This window comes from Tinamus guttatus, unplaced genomic scaffold (assembly GCF_059628265.1).
Source record: "Tinamus guttatus ecotype Peru unplaced genomic scaffold, ASM5962826v1 Tinamus_guttatus_pri_ptg000048l, whole genome shotgun sequence".
NCBI lineage: Eukaryota > Metazoa > Chordata > Aves > Tinamiformes > Tinamidae > Tinamus > Tinamus guttatus.
Window position 1 is genome coordinate 13010302 of NW_028288582.1, and position 12747 is coordinate 13023048.

General features: G+C 38.7%; 1 protein-coding gene across 1 annotated transcript in view; it reads left to right on the plus strand.

Annotated features, from left to right (window-relative positions):
• The first annotated feature begins 351 nt into the window (after positions 1-351).
• Positions 352-12747, plus strand: part of PPP4R3A (protein phosphatase 4 regulatory subunit 3A) — a 38285-nt gene continuing 25889 nt past the window's right edge. Inside the window, exons 1-2 of the mRNA XM_010215739.2 lie at positions 352-762; positions 7907-7962. Coding sequence (XP_010214041.2) covers positions 621-762; positions 7907-7962 — 198 coding nt within the window. The 5' untranslated portion in view covers positions 352-620. The remainder of the gene's footprint in view (positions 763-7906; positions 7963-12747) is intronic.

Below are 12747 nucleotides of genomic sequence, written 5' to 3' on the forward strand. Positions count from 1 at the left end.
GCTGGGAGTGATCGGCCGCCCGCGACGGGACCCCATGGGGGCGACGCGGCGCTGATCCCGGCCGCGCGCTTCGCTCCGCCGCGGGACACGCGGCGCCCGCCGGCCCCGCGCCAGCCCCGCCGGGCGCCCGGGGCGCCTCCCGGGAGCGCGCGCGGGCCCGCGCCGAGACAGGGCCCCGGGGCCTGCGCGGCCGCCGCACAATAGAGCCGAGCGCGGGCCGGGCGAGCGGCCCCCCGAGCCCCTCGTCTGGCAGCCCGGGCCGCCCGCCAAGCGCCGCCGCTGCCTCCAGTCCACGGAGCCGCGTCTCCTCCCGCAACCTCCGTCTCTCTGCACCCCCAGCTCAGCCCGGCCTCGCCTGGTCGCCTTTTGTGCAGCACCGAGCTGTCCCTGGAGCCGCTCGCCCCTCCTGCTGCCCTCCCGAGTCCTCGGTGCTGCCCATGATGTGGAGCCTGCTGAGGCCCTGAAGAGCAGCAAGAGGAGCCCGCCTGGGTGCCCGTGTGGGGCTGCTGCCTTCCTCCTTGCTCCCCTCTTTCGAGGGGGGCCGAGCCCCCCGCTGGCCTCCCACTCCGTCGGGCCTAGCGAGCCGTAGTGGTGGCGGCTGCAGCGCGGCGGGCGGCAGGATGACGGACACGCGGCGGCGCGTGAAGGTGTACACGCTCAACGAGGACCGCCAGTGGGACGACCGGGGCACGGGGCATGTGTCCTCCTGCTACGTGGAGAGGCTGAAGGGCATGTCTCTGCTTGTCAGGGCAGAGAGCGATGGTAAGCGTGTGTGTGTGTGAAGGTGGCCGAGCCTCTCCTCCCACGCAAGGAGAGGAGCAGGGGTTGGCTTTGTTGTCTCTTGCCTTAACGTTTTGCTGCATGGTTAAAACATAATTCCTGAAAGCAAGGAGGCATTAGCCATGGTTTGTGCTTGTTAGGCCAAGAGAAAGAAATGGAAGATTGCCATCAAGTGCAAACACTGTAGTAGAGGCACTTACTTGGTTCATAGTGAATACACAGTGCTGCCTACGGAATATATTTGAGTCTTGTTGTGAGTCTTGCGCAAAATTTAGTGTCCTTAGGTACCAGATCTGCTCTAGGCCCAAACTGATCGTTGTGAATGCTTCCTTAGATGTTTCTGGAAGCAATTCCCTCATGAAGGGAGTTGCTTGAAACTTCAACCACTTATAGAGTGACTAGAAAAAGAAGTCATTGGATAGTTAGAAGGCTAATATATATTTTTCTTATTATTTTCTTTAGTAGTAAGATTATACAGGACACTAAGCTAACAGTAATTATCAGTGTGCACCTTTAGCAGTAGAGACAATACAATGGACAGAACAGCGTTTTTATAGTTTTTTTTTTTTTTTCCTGAGGTAGTATTTCTGAGTCCTTGAGTTTTGAATCTGCTTGTAAGTAGACTTCCAATGATGCGTTGATGCATTATCAACTTCCCCTTTTCTTTTTTTTTTTTTTTTCTTTTCTTTCTTTTTTTTTTTTTTTTTTTTTTTTTTAACAAATTCTACTGCCGTTTAAGCAGTAGTAGTATCTTCCCCTATAGCTACATATTTGGACTAGTTTTGATTATTGGGTAAATGAGCTCTTGACTGCTGTGGTCAGAATGGATTTTAAAGAGTATGTCTTTCAATACCTTTTGTGTTTTGACTAGTAAAGACTGTCAAAGCATGACTACTCCTCCATTAAATATATAACCACTCTATTTAGTGTCTTACAGCTGTAGCTGTGGCTTGTTTCTGGCCAGAGAACATCTAATATTTTTATTTGGCTTTCTCATTATAGCAAGCGGGACATAAAGCAGTTCTAAAATCATTAATTCTCACTGAGAAAGTTCTGACAAGCTGTACAAGCTGTGTCTGCAGTGAAGAGATCGTGAGCTGATATGGAGTAACCAAATTTGCATCTGAGCAGCATTTTGATAATTGAGCTTCTCATAAGCTTGAATATCAGGATTTTGTAGTTTGCTAATTACTTGTTGAAGTCCTAAATTCAACTTTTTGTTTTAAATTGTGTTTAGTAAATAAGTCATGTTCTTTATCTCGTTTTAACCAATTTCCCAGTGTAAGAGAAAACACTTAAAATGGAAGTAGGCTTAGTTTAATTTCAACATGAATGAGGGAGGTTAAGAGGAGGAAGGTTGTCACTAAACTTTTAAGCTAATCCTGTGTTTAAGTTTATTTTGCAGTAGAGACAGTCTTGCTGTCTACGGGACTGCTGTGCTCAGGAGACTTTTTTAGCTAATGTTTAAAAACTGTCGTGTTCTGTTTTTTATATTCTAACCAAGTTTTCAACTTTTTTTTTTTTAACATAAGAGAGCAAAAGTACTGCAGTCAGCAACTCCATTTTCAAGAAATTGTCCATTTCATTCAAATAAAAATGTGAGTTTGGTCACAAATACATATATATGTGCATGTGCGTATATACACACACAAACATATGTGTGCGTGTGTGTGTATATATATGTATATAAAAATGGTGTAAGTGATCTCAGAACAAACCTGAGCTCTTTACTTTGTGTTGCACAGATAAAACACTCTAAAATAATAAAGCCAAAGGTGCTCTAACTTAATAACAGCAGGTAATACATCAAATGGGTACATAGAACATTAGCCTTTTCTCAAACAGCATGTGCTTCTTCAACAGTATTGAATAGTGTATGGAGCTAAAATTCTTAATTTAGTAGGTAGTATCAGTCTTGGGCAAATGTGTGCTGTATTAATAAGCATAGCTTTTCAAATGTGCTTTTATAAACACCTCCTAATGCTTGATTTTTTTTTTAATTTCATTTACTCTGTGTTAATTGTTTTGCTGATTTTGAAGGCACGTGTGGTCATCTTACAAACGTAGGCAAATTATTTGAAAAAAGACTTGTGTTCTTTTTGTGTTCACTTTCTTCCATGTTCCCATTTGGTTCTTAGTTTTTTATTTGTCAGTTCCTCCTCTTTTCACACCAGCAATTTTTCCTTCCTCCTTTTCTAAACTATTTTTTCCTCAGGTTTGACCTGAGATCCATGCTGTGCTTATTGGCATGTTCTTGTTGATTTACTTCAGGAAGCGGACTGAAAACTTTGGGGACTGCATAGAGCCCAGGGCTCTTGTTTCCTGAGTACAGAAAGTGGTGGGGGATGTCAGAAATGCTTCCCCTCAGAGTCTTGGAAATTCCCCTCTTGCTAAAGGCCTGTCTCAGCTGGGCACAGAGCAGCAGCACAAGTGTTGCAGTTTGTTTGCCTTTCTGTGTGCACTAGCTTGTAGTTCTGTCATTTTAATTGCCAAGCTGTAACCCGCCATGGTGCAATGGCTGCTTTACAAGCAGCTGAGTTTATATGGCAGGGTTGGGGTGTTTAGATAAGGGAGCTGGAGTGACTTTTTGCAAGTTCAAGGTAAGCTATCATGATTGAGAACAATTTAAAAAAAAAAAAAGATTCTACTCTGCTGTTAAATGTAGGTGGTTGTTGTTGCTGATGGGGTTTGTTTGTTTGCTATAACACATGCTTAAAATGAAAGAATTTAGAGCCAGTAAGTGATTTGTGTTCTTATCTGGTATGCTTTTAATGTTCCCTGTTACTAAGCTTTGAGTCATTGCAAGGAGTTTGGAGTGATCTGTTATCATAGAAAATATCTTCAAAACTGTTTTCAGATCAGTTATATTATGCTTTCAAACAGAGAAACTTGCATTTTCTACACTTACATGGCTTTTTTTTCTTAATGCAAGACTTTCAAAGATCTCCATGTGTTTGCCATTTGCAGTGTGTTCTACTGGCTGAAGTGCAGTTGTGAATTTTTTTTTTTCCTAACAAATGACTGACTTCTGTATGAGTTTGTGTATTATCAGGAGCCTTTTATTTCTTATTTTTTTCATATGATATGAGACTACTCTGGCTTGTCTCATTCTCAAAAAACACTTTGTGCTTTTATATTTTTCGTGTCTGTTTTCACATCGTTTTGTTTTTCTTCCAAGAGTGACTGAAGGGGCCCCTAAAATGAACTCTTTTTTTGTGCAACTAACTTATTTGTTAAAAGTCTAAGCGTTCAAATAAATGCATACAGTCTTTTGACTAAACTTTTTGACAGGCCAAAATTGAACTCCCCCATTGGAGGCCCTGCCACCTAGTCATCTTTAGGCAATGTCTAGTCACTGATATTGAGAAGTCCTGGTTTGCCCCCTTTTAACACCTTTATTTTGGTGACTTTTATGACACTTCCATGTTGGGTGGTGTCTATCTTGTGTCTTCATGCTTGGTATCAGTAATACCATAGTAATGATGGAAGAATTGCGAGAATTTGGTTTAGGTTGGCTTTCCCTTGCTTACACTCCAAGGATTAATTCTTTTTTTTCTTTCTTTTTTTTTTTTTTTAAGAAAAGCTAAAGATTATATAGAAGTTGTTGACGCATGCCTGGGGGTGTCATGGTTTTCCTGAAAGGTGTGGGGTTTTTTTTTTTTTTTTAAAGCCTAATGCTTTAGTACCATGCCCTAAGCCTAAGTGTGACCCTAAGCTAGAATGTGACAAGGACTTCCTTGGGAAGCAACTGAACTGGCAAAAGGAGACGTTGAAACAAGTCTTTTATGGAAACGCGTGAGACTTTAAAAGAACTATAGGCCAAGAAAGGAATGCAGGAAAGGACATCACTTCATTTAACCTTTGTCCGTTTCTTGCAAAGCGCTCTCGTGGATCAAAGTTTTCATTTTAAGCATGAGAAATGTCTACTCTGAGGGGAAGTGAGAAATAAGCTATATATATATATATATATATATATATATTTCCCCTTTTCAGAAAACATTCATTTCAGGTTATAATTAGGGAAATAACTAGATCTGCATATTTCTTTGGCTTATTGAAAACAAAGTTTGAGTGTAGGTGGGTTTGGGGTTTTATGTGATTTTTGAATAGAGCCAAGGAACATGAAATTCTATTGTGTATATTTAAAAAGGCTGCATAATCTTAATGTTTTCTAAGACAGTACCAAGAGTCAAATAGGAATATAGGAAACGATTGTTTGTGACAAAAGAACAAATATCTTGATTTGTTTGTATTCAGAAATCAATGCTAATGTTGACTACAAGTGTCCAAGGGCTTTATTTGAGGTATATTACATATCTGTAACCTTTTTCTAAATAACATATTTGTGTTAGAGACATCTCTTACTGTTGCCCGGTTCCTAGAAGCATGTTAACAGCAACTCAGGACTGGTTCTTACCACAGAAGGTCCTGCTCTTCTTATGAAAATAAACTCACTGAACTAACTACTCGAATAGTCACCAATTTCTAGTAACAGTCTAAGTTGTTGAACCCTTAGTGGGGGACATGCTCTGCACAAACAGTGTATCAGCTTGTTAACAGAGCACAGTTTATGTTTCAGTGCATTTCTCTGTCTCTGGATTCATATTGTCTTGTAGTTATTGTCCTGAATGGTGAGGAATATGTTGAATCATGTGTCAGGAAGCAGCTCAAGCCTAAAGAGATTTTATTTGGCTTTAGTGCAGACATCAGGATCAGAAGGGAAGGAATGACTTAATGACCTTTTAAGTCTAGTAAAGATGTCATCCCCTAGTGTCTACCTCTAGATTGGAAGATGTGTTGTCCATATACTGTCCATGTTTGGATGTTTTCCATTTCTTAAAACTTGAATGCCATATCTGACAATAGTATTAATGATATTCTCCTAATTTCTTGTTTAAGAATTTCCATGTCTGTAGGTCTTTGTTCAGTAGTTAAATTGAAAAATGTTGAAATTATCAATAGTTTTTAATGTTTATGAGGTACTGTTTTATACTTTCTGCTATTAAATATTTCTGGACAGTAAAGACTTAATAGAAGTTGATCAAAAAATTTAATAGCACTAAATTACATTGTAAAACTTCATGTAGGTGAAGCTGCTGTTTTGAAAGTGAAAGTAAGAACACAGTAAATTGCTTATGGTCTATAATTGATAGTTAGAAAGGGGAATGTTGTTTCTAGAAGTTCACTTGGCAAATTCAGAACACTAATCTTGGAAAACATGGCTTAAGAACCATAGTGCATTGGCCTCATCAACAAAGTTTGGTTAGGAGTTCTCATTCCTTCTGCAGTCCTGTTCTCTAGTTTATTTTTGTTAAGTTATCACATAGTTCAGCTCTGTTAGCAAAGCAGTTACTTGCTTAAGTGATGCAAATTTTTTAAAAAGTAAAATTTTTAAAAAAGAAACAGGAGTATGTGTTTTGGGGGGATTTTGCGGGGAGGGGAGGGATCTATACAACTCATTTTTATTGCTGGATTATATCGGAGTTAGTAAACAGCTCTGATGACAAGAGCAGCAGTGAGACAGGGTGGTAGCTTCTCAAACCAGCTTCATTACTGAAGGCTGTCTTTGGTAAACAACAGGCTTAGGAATTAGGAAGAAGCAGCCATTGCAGGTAAGTTATTGTTTACAAATGCATGAATTAGATCTTTTACAATTGTATTTGCATTGTTAGCTTTTTAATATTTGAATTCTTTAAAATTCTAAATTCATGAATAGCTTTTTTTACCCTATGGGGAGAGAAATGTATTGATGTTTGTGGTTCTTCAGTGATGTGCTCTTTCATCAAGTGAAGCATTGTGGTCTGATTTGTAAACCTTTTTCTCCCTCTCCTCCCCCAACCTACCATGTCCTGTTAGTCATTTTTCAGGAAGGGATGTGTAAGTCACGAGATCGCTTATGATGACGTTCAGTAAGCAGACTTTGGTATGGGAAGTTTTAGCTATGGATTTCATAACTTATATACCCTTAAGGGATTGGAAACATTATTCATAATCAGTTTAGCAAGGTGATTCTGCTGTGAGATTTGGAATTTCAATTTTCAGTTCCAAATATGATTTTTAAATATAATATTTATATTTTTTGTCAAGCCTTTGAATTCTCAGGCCTTTCTATTTGAGGTGTTTACAAATTTTTATTTTTCTTTAATGCATACTTTTTCAAAGAACTTAAGACCACATTTAAGCATAGCTAATTTGTCAGATGTTCTGGTAAGTATAAGACCACCTTAAAAACAGTAGTTACAAAGTTGGGAAACTAAGAATTTGTACTAAATTTAAACTAATGGAAAAGCACTTCCTTAAAGGATGCCTGCGATCTTTTCAACTGTATAAGTTAATTTATCTTTTTTTTTTCTTTCTTTCTTCTCATAAGTTTTGAGTGAAGCTCTGCAGAGGCATAAGTTGAAGTTGTAGCTTTCAGGGTCCCGCTCATGTACTGGTATTTGTGCAGCTGAGCAGGAAGCTTGGGTAAGGGGAGTGATCTGCCCTAAAATAAAAGCAATTTTAAAGGTTGTTTTGGCTAGATCAATTCCAAACGTGTATCAACACAAAGGGCTTATACAAGGTCCTTATACAAGTGATAAGGTGAAGAAAAGAGAGGTGGGAATGAAATTGATGTAGCAGTCTTAAATTTGTATAAGCTGCTATGAAACCACATTTCCTCAGTTCCTCATATCTAAAGCTTTCGGTATCCGCAGTCACAGTGATTGCCACAATCAGCATTAGTTTCTTGATGTGCTTTTTAATAAGCTAAATATGTGTTTTTAGCCTAGCTTTATGAGGTGTACAATTACCACGTTTTGTACAAAGCAGTAAGTGCCCTGCAGAAGATATTTGTAGAATTTTCGGTGACTTGCTGGTTTGATCAGTTCTAACAATTTCTTATTGAAAAGTCATCTGCTAAGAACAAGAGGTTAAAAATCTAGTCTCCAAAATATTTTTAAATGTTATTTGCTATTTGAGCAATAATTTTGAAGAAAAATAAAATATGAAGCTCTGTAGAATATGGCTTTCGTTCTGTGTGGTTTGCAGAGGAAAATTATTTTAATACTTGGATGAATTACCAGAATATTTATGTTGAGATTTGTAACTGGAGTACAAATGTAAATAAGTGAATTTTTTCTTGTAGGTTCTCTTCTTTTGGAGTCGAAAATTAACCCGAACACTGCGTATCAGAAACAACAGGTAAATATGCTGATGTTTTTGTTTGTTTGTTTTTTACATTTTAAAAAGCAGATTCTTCAGGAATATTGTAGTTTTTTTCTGCCTCTTTTGCAAATTATATTTTAGATTCTTGTACAAGGAGGCAAAAGAGTTGATGGTGTAGTGGGGTTTTTGTGTTTCTACTTTCCTTTACCTATGTGATTTCACTGCTTTCTTTGTAAAGTGATCTGTCCTACTCGTGCTTCTATCTTACACAGCACAAAAAATGCTCACAAATTATCTGAGGTTTCTGCAGATTACAGTAACAGAGACTTAATAGAATTGGATTTTTCTTATTTACACATCAATTAATACAGCGAATTTTTATTGAAATGGGAAGATGGTGTCTTTAAAGCTTTCTATGTCTATCTTTGCTTGGCTTTTACTTGGAAGGAGGATGTGGGTTACTACTGCTTCAGAACTTTCCATATACATAAGAACAGCTTCTCGGCTCTCAAGTTCACACTTGCTCTGTGAGCCCTCAAAGAGTGCTGCTCTGCACAAGGGGGAGCGAACCGTTGCTGTTGTCTCATGGATAGTGAGAAATGCCCTAGAGGCTGAGAAATGCTGGACCAGATTGCATTTTGATGCCTGTCTGATCAGCTTTGACTTGCTAAAATCTTGTCAGATACACTCGGTGTGTTTAAACTGTTTAGCTGAAGAGTGTTTTATTACAAACTTAGGTTTCTGTAGTGCTGCTCAGGCAGTCCCAGTGGCTCTTTGAATGCAGCTGTTCATAAGGCTACATGTCGAACTGATTGGCAAGAATGAGTCTGGCTTAAAAATACACTTTCTTAGTAGTACTTGATTTTAATCTGTGTCTGATTCTTGATAGAATTCATCATGCACCATATAAACTGAACAACTAGGGAGGGTAGTGCTGAGGTAGAGAATCAGTTGCAGGGAATAAGCAAGGAAAATTGTTTAACCTCACCAGCCAAAATACTGAGTAAACTAGCTGCTAGTTGTAGTCCTTGCTACCTTGAGGTCATGGTTGCATAGTACAGTAACTCCAGCTTTAGGACTGTTAAAATAACATCATGCATCTTGTGTATATAGCATAAAGTGCTGATCCAGTGTAAATTTGCTATGCTGGTTTGGATATGTTCAAAATGTATTGAGGGACTAACTTTGTATCAACAGTTTTTTTTTGCCAGATCAAGTACTGAGCAACCTTAGTAAAATCATACTGTAAATATTAGTTATAAAGGAAAATCATAAAGTTTAGTGCAAGCCATCATGCATACTTGTCAGTTCAACGGCAGTTCAGTTGTGTGCTCATTGCTGATCTGAGTCTAGCATGTACTGTAATCCAGCAGAGCACAAACCCCTCCTCAAATATAAATAAAAAACCCAGAAACTCTAGCTCCGCAAAAGTTTAAAGCCAGCTCCTACAAGATCCACTTGTGGAAATGTGGGATGGGAGAGCAAGTATGATCTTTCCTTTTAGACTGTAGGATGTCACTTACTTCACTACTAGCCAGAGGTCAGAAAAACCTGCTCCTCGATTAGTCTGTGATTGTCTGTTGCTGCCTTAAAACTTCAATAAAAGTTGTTCAGAGTCTAAAGACTTACAACTTAGGAGTAACTTTGCAGTGTGATGTTCTTGTTCCTTTTATCTCAAAATGTTGGAGGGAGCAGGGGAGGAAACATCTATTTAGTTTTCAAGGGGTTCATAGTGGTGCACTGGAGCTGTTTTTATTGTGACATAATTCATGTGACTTAGAAGCTCCTTGGGTATCTAATGGAGTAAGTGAATGAGTTCTAACACTAGTCCAGGTTGATGTGAGGTTTGTAAGGAGAAACAGTCTTTTACTGGACCAGCTGATAAGGTTTGGGGTAGGAAAGGAGAGGTGCATAACAGATAAGCTCTTGGGGAGTGTGCTCTGCTGTTTGCTTTGGATCCAACAAGCCCATAAGCACCTTTGTGGTAAGTGCTGGACATATTCCACTGATGAGTGAATGGCAGTTGTTGGCTGGAATAGGTTCTTAAAAAACTCTGTGCCCTGTTCTGCCTATTCAGCAATACTGGTGCCAGTTTCAAACATTCAAACAAATTGTCTTACTAATTGCTGATAACCACAAATTATGCCATCCTAGAGTAGTTATGTTTTAGTGGTGACTATCACAGCTCAGGTCATTATTTGTTAGTATGCAGACCTGAGTATAAGCTCATCTTGCTTTCTGTGGTCTGTTGGTCTCTGGAACATCTGTGGAGACTACAAAAAATCCTGTGAATCCGAGTTTTAAGTCAAACTTTCTACTTTAGAATGTGGGGATTTTTTTGTGTGTTTGTTTTGCTCTGTTTGCTTTAGGATTGAAAACAAAGCTGGCTGTTTATTTTGGGAAAAATCAGATCTCTACGTGCATAGAGTTATTTCATGGAATAAAGCTGTGTCTAATCTTCTACTTGGAGATCAGCAGATCTTGGGGTGCACAGTTTTCATATATTGAAGCAGTTCTGAGCAGCTTCACCTATGACAGTCTGTTCCCCAGTTGTTCCAGACTTGCCTCCTATCTACATTCTTGTTATAGTTCTTTAGGGCAAGAAGCACATAGGTGTTTTTAATTCTTTTCACTAGTCGGATGAACAAACTATTATAATCCTCTGTCACAATGAAGAGTCATTTTCTGTAGTGTAATTAGATGTAGATATGCCTATATACGTGATTCTTTAACACGGAATTACTACTTGTGGAAGTTTTTGTATGCTTTGAACAGTGTACTTCCTAGCAAACTCATTAGTGCTTTATTTTTATTTTTTTTTAAAAAGGAGAAAACTGTAGGAGGAGAATAATGACTTGAGAAACTAATCTCATACTGAGAAAATAGACTAATTTCCTATGTTAAGGTAATATTTGTATCCAGAAAACTTCTAATAAAGCATAGTGAGTCACTGTGATGACTTGTCCCTTTGTCTTGTATTCTTATTTAGGGCTATGTATTAGGTTTTTATTGATATTTTTAAAATGTTACGATAGTACTATAAGTTAGGTCTGAATTATACTGTAATTAGTTGTGGGTAAGTAGTATACAGTTTAAATTCTGTTTAGTAAATGTAATTATATGCTGCTGGACCACACATACAGAAGACAGTTTATTCTGTTGTTGATTGTTTTCTTAAAATATTAATAAATGTAGAAGTTAATGATGTGACACTGAAGAAGTCAATTTACACACTTCAATCCATGCTGTGTTTATTTTCATAATGAGACAGTTACAGAATCCTAGTAATAAAGGTGCTGTTGTTAAGAAACAGATAACTGTTATCTAGAAGTCACCAACTACAGCAGTATTTTAGGGCAATGTACTTCTTATGTAACCTTAAAGGCTAAAATAGCACTGCATATACAGAGTTTATCTGGGGAGAAAGCTGATCTGGATGCGGACTCAAATATATTTTTCAAATGGGGTTGTGACAATGGTGCAGCAGTAGAAAAATAAACACTTATATCCTCAACTTTATTTTAGATAACAGGATGTAGCCAAGTAGCATACTTCATTGCATCCCTTTTTGTGCCTGACACAAGGAAGACTTGAGTTGTTTACAGCTTTCAGCTACACAGTCTGCACTAAAAACTTCAGTGTCCTGTGTCCTCTACTTTTGCAGTCTTTTTGACTCTTCCCCAGTTCCCCACAAGAACACAATTCTTGAATTTATTCCTAGTGCCATTTATTAGCTAAGTAGCTTAAAGGTGAAATGAATGGTGAAAATGGGACTAATTAATAACACAGCTAAAATATGAAAAGATCTGAGCAGATATTGGCAGAGCATTCAGATAAGATAAACTTCCTATATTTGCCATTGGAAAAAGAGTGCTCACACTGAAGCTGTTGCAATAAAATGTGTGCTTCTTGTAGTTACGACAGTAAGGAAAAGGAGAGATGTGAGGGGAACAAGCAGAGTGACTACTGCTGGTTGTGTGTGTGTGCTTTTCTTCTGTTTAGTAGATGGCCAAAGGATAACTTTTCTTCCTCACCTGAATTTTCCTGTGAAATCTGTCCTTTGTCCTGTTTCTGGATGTGGTGATTGAGCTAGTGAGCTTAGGTTCTGTTTTAGGGTTAATAAACTGATTTTTCTTCTGTGGGATCTGCTGAAATGCAGCACTGAAGTCAAGTATGATTGTTGAGCTTCCAAGGAAGCGAATACATTCTGCTAAAAGACTCAGGTTTTAGGAGTAACTTATTAGCATATCTAAATGCACGGGTTCCAGGTGAGCAGCTGCACAGAACCAAAATCAGAATTAAGACTTTATATTGCACTGTGAGGGCACCAGTTCTGTAACTTGAAGATTCTGCTGAAACCCATTGCAGTGACTTTGTATGCTTTGCTTAATAAAGTACTGGTGCTATCAAAGAACACTTTGTAAGAAGAAACCTAATGATTTTACTTTCCATTGTAAATTATAGGCCAGTGAGTTCTGAAAGGTAGTCTGATGTTTCCAAGGAAGTATCTGTAAGTATAAGCAAAGTCAAGGCTCAGCAGATGAAGTGGGTGTGTGGGCAGTACGGTCTGAGGTGGGCAGAGACAGCCTTACTTAGCTGAACTTCCAGTGGCAGAAGGGGACCTGTCATGGTCTATGGAACTTGAGGGCTAGTAAGAAGGAATTACTCAATTGGAACATGGAAACAACTTCTTGAAAATGGGATTTTTGTGAAAGACCCATCTATTTTAACAGATCAAAGCTTTGACCTCTTGGGAGTGTCTTAAAGGAATGCTGAAATTAAAGGAATGCTGAATTAAAGGAATGCTGAAAGAGTATTCTG